The sequence below is a fragment of the Brienomyrus brachyistius genome, chromosome 9 (assembly GCF_023856365.1).
Source record: "Brienomyrus brachyistius isolate T26 chromosome 9, BBRACH_0.4, whole genome shotgun sequence".
NCBI classification, from domain to species: domain Eukaryota; kingdom Metazoa; phylum Chordata; class Actinopteri; order Osteoglossiformes; family Mormyridae; genus Brienomyrus; species Brienomyrus brachyistius.
Window position 1 is genome coordinate 6,692,463 of NC_064541.1, and position 23,007 is coordinate 6,715,469.

The following is a 23,007-nucleotide window of genomic DNA, read 5'->3' on the forward strand; positions in this document are numbered from 1 at the left end:
CTGTGATTTTAGATATCAGCTTGGTTCCCAGCGGCCATTTCAGACATTATTTACTCCTCGTAATAATGTCTTTTTTCAGTTCTTCTGGATTGCTAATCAGGCTTAGCTGTCAGATCGGGGCTTATGGGAGAATTCGGGGTGCAGCTTGTGCATGGCCTCCTAGGGGTCTAGGCGATGACATCATATCTTGACCCTAAAATGCCTGCGTTGTGATGAAAATGAGTGGCTCTTTTATTCTGAGACAAAGAAAAGATAAATGCCAGATTGTACACTGGACAATTCAAACTTGATCTGGACCCTGCTGGGAGGCCATAACAAGTATTTTTTAAAAAAAAAAACTGTAATAAACAACCATTTAGATATATATTTATGATATTAAACATCTTTATTATTCATGTTATTGGTTCTGTGTACTGTGTAGGTCAGCCAACAGGATCCCGAGGCTGGGGCACATGGGCTGTAGTACAAATGAAACAGAAATTTATTTGAGCTGGTATTTTACAGTGTAGAATTAAAGTGAGCTTTCAGCAAGGGGTCTGGCCAAAGGAACCAGTTCATCACCTAAGTCTTGTCCTCCGCTGAGCTGGGAGGGGGCAGGATCGCTTGTCTGCCAGCTGCAAGCTTGTTTTGCTGCCACACATTTCTGGTACGAGAATTAGTGGCGGCAGTCCCTGAGGATGAAATCCCCGCATGGCGACCTCCTGCTGTCCTACCTGCGAAAATGAAACAGGTAACCCAGTCCGGTGAAGTAGATCAGATGAAGTACGATAAACTGCCCTGGTCCAGATGGGAGCTGTACCTCCAGAAGCGGAACGTTCTTTGCTTATCAGCAGAGGAACGGCACTGAAGTGCAATATGCAGAGCTACTACAGAAGCATTTCTATTCGTCTTTGTCACATATCTGGTGTGACAAGTGAATTCCCACTCTTTCCCTATCACACTATCCCGGTTTCAGGAATTGTAAAAATAACAGTGGCAGTCTTTGTTGATCAGACTAATCTGTCATTCAAATGCTTTTGAGATTGTTGACTAAATAGTTCAGGGTGGCAGTGATTGATGCTGAAATGTATCTGGATCCGATTCAACTTCACACGGCATGAAGATGTTTCCCTACCTCGTAATTTCTTAGCTTTGTCACCGTATAAGCATTCTATCATCTTGGTAAGACGACTGCAACATTGGTGAGGTTGAAAACTGAAGGAGAGTAAGTTTGAATCGGCATTTGGTGGCAAACACTGTGGTCGCAGGCAGCGGACGCAATCTGAGCGTGATTTAAAGTATGCTTACGATGCGTTCAGCGCATGCAGGAGCAAAAACTCCACACGTTAACTAAACACGGTAACCTGTATTCATTACCCTGAGAATCTAGTAGTGTAGCATGGAGTACTGTATTGAAAATGATCTGGTTTTCATCTATTTCTGGCTATTTTGAAATATCATTCTGAGTTTCGCAATGGCTCGAGGTATATTTCCTGCTCAGTTTAGTGCACAGTTATGCGGCGTAGTGGAAGTACCAAAGATGTATGGGAGGTTTGCTAATAGAATCTGGGATAGAAACCATATCTAGGCCACTTTCGAATGAAGTAATGGCAGAGTTTTTCAGGTTGGAGAAGAGAGAGTGTGACAAGCACCTGTGTCACCGAACTGGTAGGTTATAACAAACAGACTATGCAGACCAGCAATAACAGAGACCGCTGTTCAGGATATGCGCAGTTTTAGTGTGAGGAGCATCTACACGGAAAACAGTTGAAAAGGAGCAGCCTCGCTGGAGAGAATGTCGCTTATTTTTTTTTTTTGGGGGGGGGGGGGGGGGGTTAACACAAACCTCTCAAAGTCCACACATCTCTGGGACTTAATGAGGTGAATAATCAAAGCTGCACGGAAACCAGGCTAAAGTGCCCCTCTAAGTGCCGTATTCAGCCCCCCGAATGCGGGGCTGGGGGGAGGGGGGGGCGGGAGGTAGTGAATAGGCACCACAAGGGCCAATTTGAGCTGTGAGCAGGTGACTCTCGGCCGGTGCCAGACACTCTGCGCCTTTCGAGAGGACGGCTCATCTTAAATCAGCTGCCTATTGAGGCCGCCTTTCTCTCTCTCTGTCTGCTCGTCCCGCTCGTGTCGCCGTCTTCCTGCAGCACCTGGCTCCGCACAGCAGGCTGTCCGCTCGCTGACGGGGGAATGCTGGAAGTCGCCGGTAATTCGTCGCCGGCGGTAGGGGCACCCTGGCCCACGTGCCGGTCGGGAGGCGAGTCGCACGCAGATGTCCCCGTCAGCGTCCGGAGCTGCGCACGGCCGACCCGTGTGACGCGGAAAAAAGCCAGCAAATTCCACTGCTTCTGAAAGTGGCTTTAATTTGACATTTATAGGTCAAGTCAATTATACCGCAATGGGCTGCATTGCACTTAAAGGATAATAAATTGTTACGTCAAGGTCGCTGCTTAATTCGGTCCCTGGGGAGTGATCCTCGGCACCCCGCTCACGGCGCGAAGCAGCTTTATGAGGCGCACAGGGAAAACGGGCATATAATTCGCGCTCCCTCAGCACACAGCTACCTCCTGACACCCAGAAAATGCTACGCATCTGCCGGGATAATGATACTTTATACAACGCTGCGACAGCAAGGCTTTCTGCTGCACCTAGTGTTGCCCTATAAGATATACTGCACGTTAATACGGCACCAATGAAAAATGGCCATTACTGCCTCCCGTAGGCAGGTGGCGCTGTGCTTCGGAAGGGTGGAGGTGTGGCTACACACCTCCATGGCTGGGGGTTTTGAATCCCACCCCTAGTTCTCTCTGTGAGGAGTTTCCTCCCATGGTCACAGTGAATTGGCATCTCTAAATTGCCCATTGTGTGTGTGTGTGTGTGTGTGTGTGTGTGTGTGTGTGTGTGTGTGTGCCCTGCAAAGGGACTGTCTGGGATGGGTGCCAGCGACCTCATCCTGTACTGGGAGATGAATGAATGCTGGAATGTCTAAACGTGCCAGATCACCAGCAACAATGTGCAGCCGCTGCTAGGTCTACATGCCATGATCTTTCTTCAGTGTTCAATGAATACGACTCGTAAGTTGCTGCACGAAGAGCCCGCATGGAGATGTTGCATTCTTGCATGGCGAGGCTTAATGGTACAGCAGTCACCCTCCAGCTCCACGTTTGTCAACGTGACTGAATAGCAGCATCTGGTTGGTGTTTTGTTGACCACTGAAAGATCTCTACTGCGGCACTGGGCTCCCTCTTCGCTCAGATCTCATTAGTATCACAGGAAGACCGCTTGTGGTCTATGGCAAGATTTATATCTAAACGAGTCAACCTTATGATTCAAGCGCAAATTGCTGCCTGAACACAGTAGCCAGATCAGTGACTCCTGGACAGGGTGGCACCTCTATAATTTAATGAGGGTTGCAGGGGAGAATAGCTGGGGGGGGGGACTTCCCGGGCAGACGTCCAGGGCCATATATGCTACACAGTACTGTTAATGCAGCAGTGAATAAAAGGCCTCGCTGTCACTAAGGGTTACCCACAGCTGTGATGGAGTTGGCACCTGCTGTCTCAGTCTTTCACTTCCAGAAGCCCCTTGGTCTAGTGGGTGATGGTTCAGGAAAGCAAGTGGAGAGGACCTTGCATGTGGAACCGCTTCTGTCTGCTGTCAGGGTCGGATCTGTGATCTTATGTAAAAGATGGCAGCATGATTCTTCCTAATGACCTGCATGCCGTCCAGCCAAGTTCAGGGGCAGCGATCTGCTGGAAATGGAGCCCCCGCTTCTGCAACAAGAGTGTGGAGCATGCTGCAGAACACGGGCGATGAGCGGGCAGCTATCAGAGACAGAGGCTTCTGTGAGAGTAACAAGGAGCCAGACTGTAACTTGTGGCTATGCTGTAACTACAGGGCTGCACTGTAACTGCAGGGCTATGCCCTAACAAAGGACTAAGCCATAACCGAAGGCAGCGTCATAACCGAACTGAGCGCCGTAACCGAACTGGGCGGCGTAACCGAACTTGCCGGCATAACCGAAGGCGGCGTCATAACCGAACTGAGCGGCGTTACCGAACTGGGCGGCATAACCGAAGGCGGCGTCATAACCAAACTGGGCGGCGTAACCGAACTGGGCGGCATAACCGAAGGCAGCGTCATAACCGAACTGAGCGGCGTTACCGAACTGGGCGGCATAACCAAAGGCGGCGTCATAACCGAACTGGGCGCCGTTAACCGAAGGCAGCGTCATAACCGAACTGGGCGGCGTAACCGAAGGCAGCGTCATAACCGAACTGGGCGGCGTAACCGAACTTGGCAGCGTAACCGAACTGGGCATCATAACCGAACTGGGCGGCGTAACCGAACTGGGCGCCGTTAACCGAAGGCAGCGTCATAACCGAACTGGGCGGCGTAACCGAACTTGGCAGCGTAACCGAACTGGGCAGCATAACCGAACTGGGCGGCGTAACCGAACTGGGTGCCGTAACCGAAGGCAGCGTCATAACCGAACTGGGCGGCGTAACCGAACTTGGCAGCGTAACCGAACTGGGCATCATAACCGAACTGGGCGGCGTAACCGAACTGGGTGCCGTAACCGAAGGCAGCGTCATAACCGAACTGGGCATCATAACCGAACTGGGTGCCGTAACTGAACTGGGCGCCGTTAACCGAAGGCAGCGTCATAACCGAACTGGGCGCCGTAACCGAAGGCAGCGTCATAACCGAACTGGGCCCTGTAACCGAAGTCAGCGTCATAACCGAACTGGGCGCCGTAACCGAAGGCAGCGTCATAACCGAACTGGGCGCCGTAACCGAAGGCAGCGTCATAACCGAACTGGGCCCTGTAACCGAAGTCAGCGTCATAACCGAACTGGGCGCCGTTAACCGAAGGCAGCGTCATAACCGAACTGGGCCCTGTAACCGAAGTCAGCGTCATAACCGAACTGGGCGCCGTAACCGAAGGCAGCGTCATAACCGAACTGGGCGGCGTAACCGAACTGGGCGCCGTTAACCGAAGGCAGCGTCATAACCGAACTGGGCCCTGTAACCGAAGGCAGCGTCATAACCGAACTGGGCGCCGTAACCGAAGGCAGCGTCATAACCGAACTGGGCGGCGTAACCGAACTTGGCAGCGTAACCGAACTGGGCATCATAACCGAACTGGGTGCCGTAACCGAAGGCAGCGTCATAACCGAACTGGGCATCATAACCGAACTGGGTGCCGTAACCGAACTGGGCGCCGTTAACCGAAGGCAGCGTCATAACCGAACTGGGCCCTGTAACCGAAGGCAGCGTCATAACCGAACTGGGCGCCGTAACCGAAGGCAGCGTCATAACCGAACTGGGCGCCGTTAACCGAAGGCAGCGTCATAACCGAACTGGGTGCCGTAACCGAAGGCAGCGTCATAACCGAACTGGGCGCCGTAACTGAAGGCAGCGTCATAACCGAACTGGGCGCCGTAACCGAAGGCAGCGTCATAACCGAACTTGGCAGCGTAACCGAACTGGGCATCATAACCGAACTGGGCGGCGTAACCGAACTGGGTGCCGTAACCGAAGGCAGCGTCATAACCGAACTGGGCATCATAACCGAACTGGGCGGCGTAACCGAACTGAGCGCCGTTAACCGAAGGCAGCGTCATAACCGAACTGGGCGCCGTAACCGAAGGCAGCGTCATAACCGAACTGGGCGGCGTAACCGAAGGCAGCGTCATAACCGAACTGGGCGGCGTAACCGAACTGGGCGCCGTTAACCGAAGGCAGCGTCATAACCGAACTGGGCGCCGTAACCGAAGGCAGCGTCATAACCGAACTGGGCGGCGTAACCGAACTTGGCAGCGTAACCGAACTGGGCATCATAACCGAACTGGGTGCCGTAACCGAAGGCAGCGTCATAACCGAACTGGGCGGCGTAACCGAACTTGGCAGCGTAACCGAACTGGGCATCATAACCGAACTGGGCGGCGTAACCGAACTGGGTGCCGTAACCGAAGGCAGCGTCATAACCGAACTGGGCGGCGTAACCGAACTGGGCGCCGTTAACCGAAGGCAGCGTCATAACCGAACTGGGCGGCGTAACCGAACTGGGCGGCGTAACCGAACTGGGCCCTGTAACCGAAGGCAGCGTCATAACCGAACTGGGCCCTGTAACCGAAGGCAGCGTCATAACCGAACTGGGCGCCGTAACTGAAGGCAGCACCCTGGTCGAACGTCTGTGCTTGTACCGTAACCAAAGGCAGCACCATATCTGATGGCCTGTGCAGTAACTAAAGGTCTGCACCATAAGAAAGGGCCTGCGCTGTAACCGAGGGCCTGCGCTGTAACCGAGGGCCTGCGCTGTAACCGAGGGCCTACACTGTAACTGAGGGCCTACACTGTAACCGAGGGCCAGGTGAGGGTCTGCAGTACACGAAAAGTTGTGAGCGTTGTATAAATAAGGCTTCATTTTCAGGCTATTACGAGCTCTGCATAGCCATACTCCCTAAATGAATATCTCTGAGTTTGGGTGTCAACATTGCGAGAACATTAATAACATCATTGTTACGTATCATGTATGCGTTTGTCTTAATGTCACACACGTGAAGCGCCCCGACATCCTCGGCAATTCCGTCATGCCTGTGACTGCCTACATTAAAACGATTATGAAAAAGCCAGTGTAAAATTCTTACTTATAGTTTAAATTCAATTGAGAAGCACAGCTGTCAACCCAGGCGAAGAACATATTTAAATCTGAGGGGAAAAATACTGCAGGTGGTGCAGTACTTAGCAGTCAGGTGACGGATGAAGACACCTACAGCGAGAGTTAAGTCATCGACTCAGCTGTGCGAATGTGTGCGGCTGGCTTGCGAGGGTGCGACTGCCGGGGGGGGGGAGCTGATAAAACAGGCCTCCCCTCCATTTTCACAGACAGCCAGACCCACTGGGGTTCTCCTGGTCTTGACGCTTCCTGTGTAGCTCTCCGGTTTGGTAAAGGGGAGCAAAACAGCACAGATCTGGACACAAGCCTCTCGGTCGCCACGGCGCCTCACTCTGGCGTTAACACCCACGCTAGCGCCACTGCTAAAGTTCATTGCGATTGGCGCTGTGGTGGGTCCGCTACCCTGACTGCCTGGCATTGTGACCACCCCCGCCCCCCACCATCTCCCCACCAAAAAGTCAAGAGCTGAGCGAGGAGTCCGGCCCCCACTGGCACGGCGCGGACACAGCACGCACCCCCCACAGGGAGCAGAGTCTGACCACGCTGAAAGGCTGCCTGAGTCGTGGGTCCTGGTGAGTATCTCTGCTCTGAAAAGGTGTGAGTGAAACGCTACTGACACACTTCATCTCTGCTACAGAAGCCTTCATCCAGGCAGCTGTACGTCACAAGAGATACAGTTACTGAGTGAAACTGGCTTTTCTGTTATATCTTCTCATTTCCCCAAACCAGCCAGCTGTTAGGTTTGGTGACATTTATGAAATTATCTAAGTCACTTTCTGGAGGAAAGGCACCTGATCGACTCAGCCGTCCTCTCTTTGTTTGTTTGGAGGTGTCCGCCTTTCTGTCGTATTCTGCACTACAGGAATCAGACAGCTCTCTGACTGGGCATGTGCGATGCGTCTCGTCTTGTGTGATTCGCCCTGTATCTCTGTCGCCAGCATCATCGTGAGCTGCCCCCCCCCCCCCCCCCCCATGCTCGTCCGCTCTGGCTCTGCATTCACTCTCGTACCATTATACCTGTACCGATTGTGGTGTCGCATGAGTGATAGGAACTGTAGGAACTTTTGCAGTCCTCGTCCCCCATGTTCCTATGTAACATTTACAGTGTAGATCATGTGACCCTCAAATTCACAAGGGAATGAGGGTTAAAAAAAATGCAATTAAGATTAATATTTGTGGGGGCCGTGCCTCTTCTATTACTCATGTAAGAGAAATATGAAAAAGTAAGTAGGCTCTTCTTCGGGTTGAACCTTAAAACATTTATTTTTGGTTGACCTACAATGTTTTATTTTAACTCATAATTTGTTTTCCTGTGTAAATTAGCATGACATGTATGTCGAGACCCAAAGCCATATGCTCTCATGGTTACCTTATCTTGATCTGGGGGGTGGGGGCATGGGGCCTGGGCGTGGGGGGAGGGGGGGGGCTTCATTGGATTGTAACACAGACTTGGTTCCATATGAGGAGCAGTCGTGTAAGACGATAAACAGGTGCCCTAAACAGGTGCTGATTACAAAACCCAGGACAGTGGCTGTAAAGAGCAACTATCTAATGCCAGTATATTGCTAAGGTTTCCAGTCTGCCTGCTCAGTCTGGCAACCCAATAATCCCTGTAGTTTCATTCCCAAGTAGCTGTTAACTCTGCATTAAAAACAATGCAAGGGGAACAGTTCCAGAACGCTGGCTGCCAGAGAGCAGCCGGGAATGAGGGGAGAGGCATCGTACTGTTGGCCAGTCTTTCCATAACAGCACTTTCAATGGCCGTCCCTCGGGTTACCAGTGACATGTGCATATTGGAATCATGGCCGTTTATTCTGGACTCTGTACTGCAAAACTAAAGCGAAGAGCAGGCAGAGCAGCCCTGTGAGAGGTGATGTGTAAGAACAGACTGACGTAGCGGCAGTGGTGTTAATGTGGAGTAATTAATCACACCTGTCGCCTCCCTCCACATACGTGCATCTATACATCCTGCGGCAGAGAACAGCTCTCATTAAATGGGAACAACAGCAGACAGACCCAATGCCTGCAACCATCTGGAGAGGGACCAGCGGCTCAGCGTCACGGGACACTAAGGAGGGGCTCAGAACCTCATAGAGAATGCACACTGGGCATTTGAGCATATACTATATAAATACCAAGAGCATATAGGTATACTATACAAATACTCAGAGCACATATGAATACTATACAAATACTCAGAGCACATATGTATACTATACAAATACTCAGAGCACATATGTACATTATACAAATGCCAAGAACATAGTGGTATACTTTACAAATACTCAAAGCATATAGCTATACTACTGTATATTAATATTTTCTGCATATAGGTACATTACGTTAACGAGTATATAACTGTAAGAATAAACACTTATGGCATATATGTACAATATGAATATGTACTACTCAGTTCAACCAACTTGTTAAAACCAACAATCAAAATGATTGGAAAAATGTAAAAAGAATTGAGAGCAAAAGTATATATTAGGTTTCAATGAGGTGTTGTTGGGTCGGCCTTTTTGAAGTCTGTGGATGCATTTTAAAGCAGTTTTTAATTGTGCTGAGAGTGAAGATGCCTTCACCGCTGCTGGTGTGTGTTTCAGCCCCAGTTGTGCAGATTGTGCTGTTTATCTATCATGTTTGAGCTTGACTGTACCACCCCGTGTCTGTAGATGATCTGCAGACAGTAGCTGCTGGCTGTCGTGTTTCCATGTTGATTCTGTGCTTTCTGAAATGAACAAAGGCAGTCCGCTGAGGCGACCATATGGGCTCCTTGGACAGCCAACGGCCGCGTCTTCTTCCAGAAACACCCAATATTTTAAGTACGCAGGAGATCTTCGCTGAACAAAGCATTTTCTCCTGGGTTTTAATTTACAATCAATCCATCCACTGGGCTGTGGGGCATTATCTGGAAAACAAAGCTGCAACTTTATTTTCTGAATCTAAATCACAGATTATTCCGTGGTCCTCGACTCCACGGGGACACTGATAATAGGACAATAAAATACGGTACTTCGCAATTTAAACCAGCGCCATGCTGGTTGACTTTATAAAGGCTGAATTCAAACCTCTCGCCATGCTAGGATATTGCCACCTAGTTCCTAATGGTGTAACCAATCTGTAGCGGCTGTGGACCAGACTTTAAGCAGAATAGAAGATGTTCTGTTTAATTCGATGTTTGTTTATTCCGCTGAAGGACACGCCTGTTTGTGACTGTAATCTCGCATGATGAGTGATCCTCTGTAATTTCACCATAACACCTGTGATGTCTTCCTATCTCTGTATACTGAATTAAAAAAAGATACGACTTCCAAAGACGGGCATCAAAGAGGCGCCCGACACTGATAAGCTGGTGAGCGCCGCCCCTGTCAGCCTGTCAGGGGGTTAGTGGAGCAGCAGAAGCAGCAAACATCCCAGAGTCTGCCCATCTGACGCCTGCTCCTCGTTACTGATAGACGCCCTTCTTCAGTTCAGAGGATAACGAGGCCGGTTTCCCTCATGGACGCTCACGGGAATGGGAAAGAGGCGTGCGGGGCCCTGGAAGCTGCCGGCTCGCTGGCTCCTTCAGGAGGATGGGGGGGGGTAATTACAGGGGACTATGGGGGGAGGACGCCAGTGCGCCAGACTGAGCAAGCACAGCTGTTGTAATCGCATTTCAAATGGCAGTGCTCCTCAGGTGCTAAAAAACGCAGTGAGGCTGCTGGAAAGAGCCAGGAAAGCAGGCCGCTTCTCCGCTCCTGTGGGCTCCCAGGGGCCCCTCTGTGATTTATGAACTTTGAAGTCATCTTGTGAGAGAAGGTTCATGGGGCAGATGCATTGGTATTGGCGTGGCTTATTTAACGCCGCACGGTGACTCCGCGCTTTGGTGTCCACGGATAAGGCATGGAGTAGGAGGCGTGGCCCTGAATGAATGAGGCGTGGCTCTGCATGGAGGAGGCGTGGCCCTCAGTGAATGAGGTTTGGCCTTGGGTGAGTACGGAGTGGCCCTGAGAAAGTGAGGCGTGGCCCTGAGTGATTGAGGCGTGACTCTGCATGGAGGAGGCATGGCCCTGAGTGAATGAGGTGTGGCCTTGGGTGAGTAAGGCGTAGCCCTGAGAAAATGTGGCGTGGCTTAAAGTAGATGAGGCGTGGCTTTGCATGGAGGAGGTGTGGTCTTGAGTGAATGAGCTGTGGTTCTTTGTGGATGAGGCACGGCCCTGAGTGAATGAGGTGTGGGTCTGCATGGAGGAGACGTGGCCCTGAGTGAATTAGGTGTGGCCTTGCGTGAGTAAGGTGTGGCCCTGAGAAAATGAGGCGTGGCTTTAAGTTGATGAGGCGTGGCTTTTCTTGGAGGAGGCGTGGCCTTGAGTGAGTGAGGCGTGGCTCTTTGTGGATGAGGCACGGCCCTGAGTGAATGAGGTGTGGCCCTGGGCAGATGTAAGGGGCATGGTACCCAAGTGCACATGCAACGTGTTCCTGTACCCAGTCTCTTGAACTTTTCCTAATTGTGGATGATCTGGCCATTTATTCATTCTCTACTTTTACTTCTGCTGAATGATCAATAAGGGTGAATGTATCTAGAGACATGCTCCTTGCATTCTTCATGTTTCTGTACCAGAATGAAACAGCTTGACTTAATTACACCACCAATCAATCATCGTAATTTAAGGGGGAAATTCTTCTTCTAAGAGCTGTGTTATATGCGGCATCCAGCTCTCAGCATGGTGTACAACATCAGCAAGAGCGATAGCAAAATCTCAATTATAAAATCTTCTGACACAAGGCGTCCCATTACCCAGATCCAGGCTGCTGATTCATCAAGCAGGGAGACTCCACACTTCCTAAATCGTTTCCTTTCTCATCAGCTCACATGGTACAAACCAGGAGGAGAGAAATGGACAGAATTGTACATAACTGTCAGTCGTGTCCCTTAGTTTTTCTCGCCTAGCTAGACTGTGAGAGTGCAGATGTGAGGTAACAATGATCCCATGATCCCATGATCCCAGTTCTGCTTGGGAAACCAGACCCATTGTTAAGAAAAGTGTCCTACACTGGCAGCATCACATCAGTGACATGACCTGACCTGACCTCTGACCCTGTTCTGTCTCTCAGCTGCATATTTTTTGCAAACTTTGTCTTGTGCCTTGAACATTGCTGCCTCACCATCTGCTTCCTTCAGCCTGGTGATGATAGCAATGACAGCTTGCTCTCTGGTGCTGAAATTTTGACAGTCCCTCAATTTGGTTGTCAGATATTGCAGGAAGACCTGTGAAACTCACCAGGCCGTAAGTTTTAGGCGAGAAAGTGAGACTAGCCCCCTGCTCAATGCACCTCAGTGCCTTGTATTGTATACATGGCAATACAATTAAATGATGAATAGAGACTATAGAGAATTACTGTAATGGATGGGGTATCCATAACACTGTAGATTCAGCTGTCAGTCATAAATGCCCCGTTTGAGTTTGTTTGTGTTTCATATGTAAGACATTTTATGCAGCTGTTTATTAATGCAGAATGACTTATTCAGCTTCTGTCATCATTACTGGGGAGATTTTTCTGTGACCACATGTTTCCTGCGAAAAGCCTCAGAAATATTTTGTTTCTGCCATGGTGGGCGGAGACTCTTACTGTTTTAACGTTTTAGCCTCGTTGTGAATTTACAGTAAAATTATAGGGTGGTGCTTCTCAGTGAAAGACCTGTATCAGTCTTGTTTATAGCCCCCACCTCTAAGATACAGCCAATCTTGTTTTGAAGAACCGTCATTTTTTGTCTGAGATCTTTAAGCCGTTGGTGTAAGCTGAGTGTTTTTTTGGCTTTCACCTATATGTAGGTGAACATAAAGAATCTGTGTGTGTGTGTGTGTGTGTGTGTGTGTGTGTGTGCGTTGAATAATCAAATTTTTGTCTTTACATGACTACCAACTGCCATTGGGACAAGAAATGTCCAACGAACTTTGAAGGTTTTAAATTATAATACACATTATATGGACAAAGGTATTGGGACACCAGGCCATTACACCTGCAGGAACTTGTATGACATCCCACTCTAAATCTACAGGCATCAATATGGAGTTGGCCCCCCCTTTTGCAGCTATAACAACTGCCACCCTTCTGGGAAGGCTTTCCGCAAGATTTTGGAGTGTGTCTGTGGGAATGTTTGCCCATTCGTCCAGAAGAGCATTAGTGAGGTCAGGCACTGATGTTGGATGTGAAGGCCTGGCTCGCAATCTCCATTTTAGCTCATCTCAAAGTTGTTTGATGGGGTTGAGGCCAGGGGTCTGTGCGGGTCAGTCAAGTTCTTCCACACCAAACTCACCCAACCATGTCTGAACTTGCTCTGTGCACTGGGGCACAGTCACGGTGGAACAGAAAAGGGCCTTCACCAAACTGCTCCCACAAAGTTGGAAGCACAGAATTGTCAAAAATGTCTTGGTTTGCTGAAGCATTAAGAATTCCCTTCACTGGAACTAGCCAAACTCCTGAAAAACAACCCCATACCATTATCCCTCCTCCACCAAACTTTACAGCTGGCACAATGCAGTCAGGCAGGTAACGTTCTCCTGGCATCTGCTAAACCCAGACTTTTCCATCAGACTACCAGTCAGAGAAGTGTGATTCATCACTCCACAAAACATGCTTCCACTGCTCCAGAGTTCAGTGCTAGTGTGCTTTACACCACTCCATCCAATGCCTGGCATTGTGCTTGGTGATGTGAGGCTTGCATGCAGCTGCTCGGCCATGGAAGCCCATTCCAAGAAGCTCCCGGCGCAAAATTTTTGTGCTGGAGTTAATGCCAGAGGAACTTTGGAACTCTGCAGTTATTGAGTCAACAGAGCTTTGGCAACTTTTACGAATTATGCACCTCAGCACTCAGTGACCCCCCCGCTCTGTTACTTTACCTGATCTGCCACTTTGTGGCTGAGTTTCTGTTGTTCCTAAACACTTCCAATTTGCAGTAATACCACTTACAGTTGACTACAGAACATCTAGCAGGGAAGAAATTTCTCAAACTGACATTGCAAAGGTGGCATCCTATGACAGTACCACACTGAGCTCTTCAGAATGACCCATTCTTTAACAAATGTTTGTAAACCTGTCTGCATGCCTAGGTGCTTGATATTATACACCTGTGGCAATGGGTCTGGATGAAACACCAGATTTCAATGATCAAGAGGTGAGCCCCAATAGTTATGTGTGTGTGTGTGTGTATATATATATGTATATTGGGGAATATATATATATATTGGGTCACATGTGTGTGGAGTTGGCATGTTCTCCCCATGTCATCGTGGGGTTTCCTCCGGGTACTCCGGTTTCCCCCCACAGTCCAAATACATGCTGAGGCTAATTGGAGTTGCTAAATTGCCCGTAGGTGTGCATGTGTGAGTGAATGGTGTGTGAGTGTGCTTGGACAGATACAGCAACATTAAAAACATATATTATTCTGAAAATGGCAATTCTTTTCAAGTTTTCGGTTATTTTTATAACTCCACTGAAGACAGTAACATTATATATTATTTTTTACTTTGAGCACTCGGCTGAAGAACTTTATCTACTTTAGGAATCATGCCTGAAGATAAGAGGATTTATTCAGTAAATAAAGTCTAAACTCAATTATCCTTAACGAACCCTGACCTCACATTTTACCAGGATTTTTTGCTGCCACTAGGCTTGACACAGTCCTCATCATTTCGCACACTAAGTGTCGATGTGCCACTCAACAAAAACATTAACACGATTCATCGATTTACCCAAGTACATTTGCCCTTCAACATACAGTGGAGTTGGTGGAAATTTGCAGGTTTATCACTCCATTTGTTTAATGATTTTTCCCTTGTTTATTGGGCAAATTTGTAAATACCTTTGGTAAAATGTCTGGATGTCTGCATTGCTTGATAATGTAGCCTGAACAATACAATCAGCATCATTCTTAACTCATTTTAAAGCTTTGGAGCTGGGCTGGGTGTGATACTGTATCACATGACAGTTAATCCGTCCTGTACTAACTTCACAAATGGGCTTGAAAGCATTGTTACTCTGCTTACATGATAATTCATACTTACCTCATTAAGCAACCCAAAAAATAGAATTATATCAGACGTTTTGGTCTGGTTTTAACCTTTTGATTGTGGTTGTTATCTAATCGTTTTAAGGAATAAATATCAAATTCATTCATTCATTCATTCATTCATTCATTCATTCATTTTCCATACCTGCTTGGCCTGTGCCCTCTTGGGGGATTCCGGAAACTAAACCCCCGGAAACAACTGTCGCAAGGAACGGAACATTCCAGAAAGGGCCGTCAAATCATCGGAGTAAACATTGTCGTATAAAAATACGATTCATGTAGACCTAGTAAAATTCCAAAGTATTGAATATAGGCCTATGTGATTCATTTTCAAATAACGTTTCAAAGAGCTTATCCTTTGTGTATTGTGCAGTTAACGGCGTACGCAGGTATTTATGTCAACAGTACATCTTGCATATGAATGGAAAATTTAATTGACTGTCTTAGAGTCTCTCCTAAAGTAATCGCCCGTTGGGTTCCAGATGGCAGCACACTAGAAGATACTAATGTTCCTGAATAACAAGACTTGTTTTCCCAAACACACCTTCGTAATTGTTCGGAACCTATGGAGTTGTCGTAAGCTATGTGGGGGGGGAAAGTCTGTAACATGTGTTTTAAATCTATTAAAGACAAGGCCATATGCTTATTATTATTATTATTATTATTATTATTATTATTATTATTATTATTATTATTATTATTATTATTGTTATTATTATTATTATTATTATTATTATTACTTTCGGAAGCCGGATTTTCGTGACTCCTCTATACAATTTCAATTTCTGAACTGATGGATTGTAATCGATGGGAAATAATATAAATGGGTCAATTAATTAATATGTTGGAAACGTACTCTCTGATAATCCGCTGCTGTCTTCCGTAACAGGAGAAAAGCGGGATAATGTGCGAACTTCAGACGGCATCCAAACGCCGATGTAATGGCTTGTGCCATTTAAACGTGTTGAAGCCACAGAAAATTAGGTTAAATGAAAGTTATCTGAAAAGTCGGTTATGTTAAAAAGACGAGCGTTTGCATGACAGATGGCTACACAGATAGCAAATATGGGAGCATTATATAAACGGCGTTACTTTACATTACTTAGGCAATCGATACTGTCTGCAATGAATCCGCTCAGTTTAGAAAGGTATTTTTGTTGTTTATTTTAACTGTTGTTGATGGTACCTTCATATTAATGTAAAATCTGTAATGAAAATCTAAACGCGACGTAATAATAATGATAATACTTGTGTTATTGGAGTAGCCTACATTTATATGCTCCTAAATGACGGTAAACATTCCTTCATTCTTGTCCTAAAGGGGCATAACGGTCTCTTCGTCATAAATGTGATAGGGGGCGACGAATAACAGCATCAGTAAATGATTTCCAGCCGGAGATCTGCCCGGACTGAAGGGAGCGCTTGGCTGCGCTGGCCAACCCGTTATAAAGCCCGCAGCTGATCAGCAGCCTGCAGAAACGCGAGGAGGCGCCGCTCCGGGACCGGAAGCCAGTGCGCTTTAAATGTGGCTTCTTACGTAAATGGGAGCGATCAGCACATCGGGCTGCATGTGAAGCGGTGAAGCGGAGCCTGCATGGGACCAGAGTGCCTGTGACACAGCGATATCTGTGCTGCTTCATAACGGAGGCACGGAGCCTCACTGCGGGAACCTGCGGCTCGGAGGGGGAGCTGTCCGGTGTTGTCCAGGATTGTCCGTTGCTGTCCGTTCTATACTGGCACTGTCCGGTGCTGTCCAGGGCTGTCCGGTGCTGTCCAGAGGTGCCGAGTGCTGACCGTTGCTGTCCGGAGGATTTCGGTGCTGTCCGGTGCTGAAGTTGCGCTTCTGCCGCCCGGAGAGACGCGCCACAGCAGATCAGCTTCGCCTCGGTCCTGTGCTGGCATTTCAGCCACGACACGCCGAGGCCACTCGGTGTTGAAGCCCCTTTAACAGCGGTGCATGAGGAGGAGGAGAAGAAGAAGAAGAAGAACTGAGAGCGAAGGAGCGCTTCGTGCAGGATTAAAACATGCCGAGGTCTTTCCTGGTGAAGAAGGTGAAGCTGGATGATTTTTCATCTGCTGATATCGAGAGCTCGTACGGAAGATCCAGAACCGACCTCAGCCTGCGTCTTCATGAAAAAGGTGTTTAAATGTCTTACTTTATTTGTAAATTTTGATTTTAGACAACTGTGGTGCATGCAGCCCATTTGACCATAGCTGTTAATGTGTTGCATTTGACGTGTCATACTTACTGCGTTTATATTTTAGTTTTTAGTGGGAAGTTCATTACCTAAGCAGCCAAGCCGCAGTTAACAGTCATTCCCATTACATTACTGCCCCTATAAAACCTTATATCATAAGACGGTGACTCATTTCATTTTATTTATTTATTTTTCAATGTAATCTATTTCACCCGTACCGTTTGGCCTTCTTTAGTACATTTTTTTAATCAAATTAACATTCGCTTCCAACTATTAAAATAAATACCAGGAGTTAACCGTAAACTTCTCTAAAATTTACAAATGAACCTATCGTAGACCCGCTAAAGATCTCTCAGTAAATGGACTTCTTTGATGTATACAATTTTCAGTGAGTCTTGATTTTTACTAGAAACGTCGCACATTAAAATAACACGGCGTTAATTCCGCATGTAAATACCACAAACGCTTACTAGTATTTCATTGCGTTGCGATAATAAACGTGCTTCTCAGGTCTCCGGTTAAATCCCACCCATAAAGTTATTAGTGCAGCGTGCCCTTATTTATGAAGAGTTGATGAATTCGTGATGTATGAACCATTTAAAGTATTTTATGAATGCCGTTTACAAGGAGAAATGGGGTATTTAATTCGACCTTTCTGTGTCCTTAAAGTACGTATAACGCTGCCTAAGACAAGATAACAGTTTATACAAGTATAAAAAGGTCGATTGTAAGATTACTTTGCCTGTTAGCAGAATTCGTTGTCATGCAATTTGGACAGGGGGACGATTCGAGTAAGTGGGAATGTGAGCCACAAAGTTAACCCCTTTCGTATGTGAGAAACTGACTGGCGCTCCTGTCCTTCTGCGTGCTAGGGTACATCAGCGAGTACATCAGCCCGTCTGTTTACGATGGTGACAGCGACAGCGCCATTAAAGTGCCCTCCCCTGAGCCCCTCTACGTTGGCATGCACAGAGATTACGGAGCACCTGACTCGGACCAGCCCGACAGCCCGCAGTCAGAGATCACGTCGGGCTACATCAACGGCGATGCCGCCGTCAGCGAAGGCTACACCGTGGACGCCTTCTTTATCACGGACGGCCGTTCGCGCAGGAAAGTCGTCAGCAGCCCCCGGACGGTACAGCGGCACACGTGCAGCGAGTGTGGAAAGACGTACGCCACGTCGTCCAACCTGAGCCGGCACAAGCAGACGCACCGCAGCCTCGACAGCAAGATGGCCAAGAAGTGCCCAACTTGCGGCAAGGTGTACGTCTCCATGCCAGCCATGGCCATGCACCTGCTGACCCACGACCTCAAGCACAAGTGTGAAATCTGCGGCAAGGCGTTCAGCCGGCCCTGGCTGCTGCAGGGACACATGCGGTCGCACACGGGCGAGAAGCCCTTCGGATGCGCGCACTGCGGAAAGGCGTTCGCGGACCGCTCCAACCTGCGTGCGCACATGCAGACGCACTCCGCCTTCAAGCACTTCAAATGCAAACGATGCAACAAGACCTTCGCCCTGAAGTCCTACCTGAACAAGCACTACGAGTCGGCGTGTTTCAAAGGCTCCTTCTCGCCTCTGAGTCCACTCGAAGCATGACTCCCTCACTAAAAACATACAGAACCTTATTTCTCATTCATTTTTTTGTTTTCTGTGATACCTGATGATAGCACAATTTCTTCAGTCATGAACTTTGAACTGAGGAAACCGTTTTGCATGTAACTACAGGAAACTAACTTTTTCTCCAAGGGGTCTCTATAATACAATCTTTAGAACTTAAATATTATTAATTTTGTTGGAAGACTATAAAAATGTCTATTTCTCACAAAGGTCAAACTTTTTTATTATCGGATAATATTGTACTGCTGCCAGTGACCACACAGCATTCATCATCAAGGTAAAGCAATTTATTTATCAATTTATTTGCTTATTTATTTGCTTATTTATTTGCTTATTTATTTGCCCCATTGTTTTTGGTCAAACCATATCGGATCTTCATTTGCACTTTATCATTTTGCTATGCCCTCACCATTAAAATGCCAAAGCTTTTGTCACTTTTTAAACAATTCCTTTCTTTTATTCAGTTAATACCTTTTTAAAGTTATTGCATGCAAAAAAATAATAATAATAATCTATGCCAATCTTATTAAGCTTTTGATTTTGCCAAAACCTAGGTAGTATCGGTGGGTAATATTTCGTGGAAGACTCACAAGGAACTACACAGCAATAAATACTTAATGCATGGTACTTTTTAAAAATTAAAAAAATAGTATCTATAATAACACTTTAAAAAAAAATCAGGTATGGTTTAATCCAGTATTCTTATTAATCACACAAACACAATATCAGGGAAAATGCCAATGTAGTGTTAGGAAATCACCAATTAAACATGAAAAGAGAATCTTCCTTTGGTATATGGATATGCACTGCCTGCCTCTTGTTTAAAGTAGCTTTAGGATGTAGGCTTCTAGTGCTGAGCAATCAGCTCCAAGCAATTCAGTTTCTCCAGATCTGAGAAAACCCCACTGAGGCAACAATATGGGCGCTCAGGCGGTAATAGCGTCACTCAGAAAGGACATAATCGCAGCAATGAGAGCTACTCTCGAACCAGACATGTTGCACTGTAATCCGATCGTGAGAATAGATGCCTTGTTTTAGCCACGTGGAGGGTCCTCTAAGGTTTGCTTAAAAGCACTTAGAATATACTTCCAACTTTAAAAGTAGCACAAAACCCTATAGATTCAGGTAGAAGGAACTTGATAGCTTGACCTCTGTTTTTGTATCAAGAATAACAATTAAATAAACGCTAATTGCAAAATGCTTGTAAGGAATCCTTTGGAATTTAGCATTTTTACTGTACCTGCCGAGAATCGAGGTGTCTTCTTTCTGGGGTACAAACATTTCCTGCAGAGTTTTGAGCCAGTATTCAATGGTGTAAGCACAATGACACTGGGGATTCTGTTGCACTTCATAATAAAGAATAAATGAAGACTTCATGGTGGTTCTTTCTTTGTACTGCTTAGTGTACAATGTATGTTACTGCATATTGCACGTTTTCAAAGGGCCAGGCATGCCGGCACCACATGGAAATCCTCAGTACATGTAACAGTTGTAGCAGTCAGACTTGGGTAAGATACATTGAACCCACTTCCCTAAGCAGAGCGGATGAGTGCAGGCATCCTCACTGGCACCTGCTTCCTTATGGCTTTCAATGAGATGATGTACAGTCGAAATAAATATATCACGGAATACCAAGCTTTGCTGCCATGAAGATTTTGTGTCATTATGATTTTTCCTGGGGGGTGGAGGGGTGTAATCTGGTCGTTTGATTTAAACTAGTTGCAAGTTATTTCAATCCTATTAAATCTCCAAACAAGATGACATTTGTGCTAATAGCGAACATGGACAGCATGTTTCAAGACGCTTAGTTAAATTCGGTGAGGCGTAATTAGTTTTCCAAGATGCTGGTTATTTAATAGTCCCAATTGCTTCTGAGCAGAATGTGAGCTGTTCAGACTGACCCCAGTGGCTTGATGAGTAACTTCTACAGCTCTCCATGGATCAGTGATCAACCGCTAACATGGTTGTAGCTTTAAAAGTAACAGGACTCGACACCGAGCTTTGGGACGCTTATCACATTTTCTTTTGAAGGAGATTTTTTTCTTTAAAATGGAAGAATGTAAACAACAGGTTTTACCTGTTTGAAATGTCCCAGCATGCACCTCGCTCCTGGTATCACAGCGCTTCTCCTCACAGCAGTTACGCTACCATGCGATGCTTAACTGGTATGTGGCCCAGTGGGAGGCCATGCCCTTGATCAGAAGGTCACCAATTCAAACCCCAGGGTTGGTGGAGTGATTTCGCTGTCGGGTCCCTGAGAAAGACCCATAACCCCCACTTGCAATAAAAGAGTCTGTTATGTGAGTGAAATGTGAAGGGATGAACGTCTGTGAATAAGGTCACGTGAGGGATGCCGGAAGATCACGGGATGCTGCATGGTTACGATCCCTTGTATATTCCGCACAAAGATATTTCCCAAAATGATACCTAACGAGAAGGAAAATGGCAGCTCTGCATGAGTGTCGCAGAGATCGATGGCAACGCATACATTTCAACCTCACCATTCTAACAATCTTCAAATGCTGTCTGACACTCTGGTTTGTGTTGAGTGTGAGTTGATGCTTGCGCTTTATTGTTGCGTCTATGCTATGAGGTGACAGCATCCTTATGCCTCTTAATATGACACTGTGGGGCTGGGCAGGGGTTCCCCCTACAGACAGAGGCGATGTGCTTTGTGACACCCTGGTACCTCAGCCACATGACACATGGGGTGGGGAGGTTCCCCCTTTTGCACGGTGACTGTGAGGATTTGTGACAGTCTGTCACCTCAATGTGACCTTTTTTCAATAAGCCTGATGTCCCAGATTTGTCACCCCTTAGTTCCCACTTCCATAAATTATGTTTTCTCCGAGTCGTCAGCTTCCTGCAATATTGCTGTCTGCTACAGGGAGAAACCTCTGCTTGCTTTGTCTCCAGAGCTTTGGGTAATTGTGTTAGCAGGACTGTGTCAGCAGAATTCATTACTTAACAGGAGTCGGATAAGGCAAGGTGGGGTGGGAGGGGGCCGTGCGCATTGATCTTTCTGCGTTTACATGCCAGTCAGAGTGGTTTAAGTTCGGGTGCTTCCCGCTAACGCTGGAGGCCTCTCCTCGCTCTCTGCTCCTGTGATGTCATGCAGATGAAGCAGTGCTTCTCTCCTTGTCCCAGTTTGTGCTTCAGCAGAGCAGGATCACTGGAATTACAGGGGGGCCATACTTGCAGTTGTCTAATCGCAGACGCGTAGGCTCCCCCCGGCCCAACGTTTGACATCGCACGCCCTGTAATGAGCAGCGCCACCTGCTGGCCGCAGGTGTGTGATGGCACTCCTGGCTACGATTAGCAGAAACCAAATAACCCCAGACAGTTCTGCAATTGGCCTTGCTTGTTTCACTTTACATATTTCTGGTTCCCTTTATGGGACAGCTTCTTTGGAAATGTTCCTTAGATTAGGGGATAACTTTATGGATGGAGCCAGTGTTACCTAGAACCCAGAACACAGCTCCCTGCTCTAACAGTTAGTCAGCCAGGCTTTTAACACAATCATTTTTTTCTGCCAGGCAATGGCTGCCTGTAGCACCGTACCAAGACGCCAATGAGCTCTTAAGCGTTTTCTATTGCTATTGAAATCCATCTCTCTAAAGACACAGTCTAGCTACTAATTGAGAATTTAAAAATCAATGTACAGCGGTGTTGCTGGTGCTTTCAGACATTGAGCCCCCAGCTGAAATGATTCTTCATTTCCAGCCCGGTGAAGACAGAAGCTAAGCTGCACGAAAGGTATAAAAGCCTAAAAATATAAAAACACAATGTGAGTGGCGCTCGCTTTTAGGCGCTGGGAACGGGGAGTTTCAGGTCTCATCGGCACAATGAAATTCTCCATCTTCTCCCTAACGACGCAGATCGGCCGTCGCATTTCATGGGGAACCTACGATCCGGGCCGAGTCTGCAGGAAGCAGCGGGAAGGCCGCGAGCACTGCAGCTCAGCGCAGACGCAGGCAGGAAGCACTTCGAGAGTGTGGGGTGGGACTGATGACCCAGTTTGGATAACATGCAGCAGAAGCAGCTTGCAAGGTAGCACAGCTACCCACCCCCCCCCCCCCCTGCCCCATCCCCCGATCAGCTGAAACAATAAGCAGCTGAGCAGCCTTGCTGAGTAGCTCACTTTCAGCAGGTACTTCTATTGCAGCTTATTGTCCACGTCAATAATTAAAATCACTATTAACCTCTTTAGCAGTGCTAATCTGGAATGTCTCTCGTCTCAAACAACAGGAGACAGATAACATCCGACAGAGATATTTCAAAGAAGCACAGACATTGTTTGAGCGTCGGCCCGGAGGATAGGAATGTGTAATAAGTCAGAGAGCCTGGCTGAGTCATAACACACTGAAGGAGATGGGAAGTTCTCACTCACCGTGGTAAATGGTTATTTCATGCTCATTTTTTTTGTAATTTCCCGCAATAGTAATGCACGGCACTGGCTGCGCACAGTAACGCC

The 23,007-nt window shown here is 47.3% G+C and overlaps 1 protein-coding gene across 2 annotated transcripts in view; it reads left to right on the plus strand.

Annotated features, from left to right (window-relative positions):
* The first annotated feature begins 15,954 nt into the window (after positions 1-15,954).
* The window catches only part of LOC125749630 (transcriptional repressor scratch 1-like), a 63,803-nt gene continuing 56,750 nt past the window's right edge, over positions 15,955-23,007 (plus strand). Inside the window, exons 1-2 of one of the 2 annotated variants that reach the window (XR_007399971.1) lie at positions 15,955-16,856; positions 17,788-18,810. Coding sequence is in view for 1 of the 2 variants with exons in the window: in XM_049027057.1 (XP_048883014.1) it covers positions 16,742-16,856; positions 17,788-18,512 (840 nt within the window). In the remaining variant the exon portion in view is untranslated. Of the gene's footprint in view, positions 16,857-17,787; positions 20,124-23,007 lie in introns of those variants that run through there. The other variant, XM_049027057.1, reaches the window with a different exon arrangement.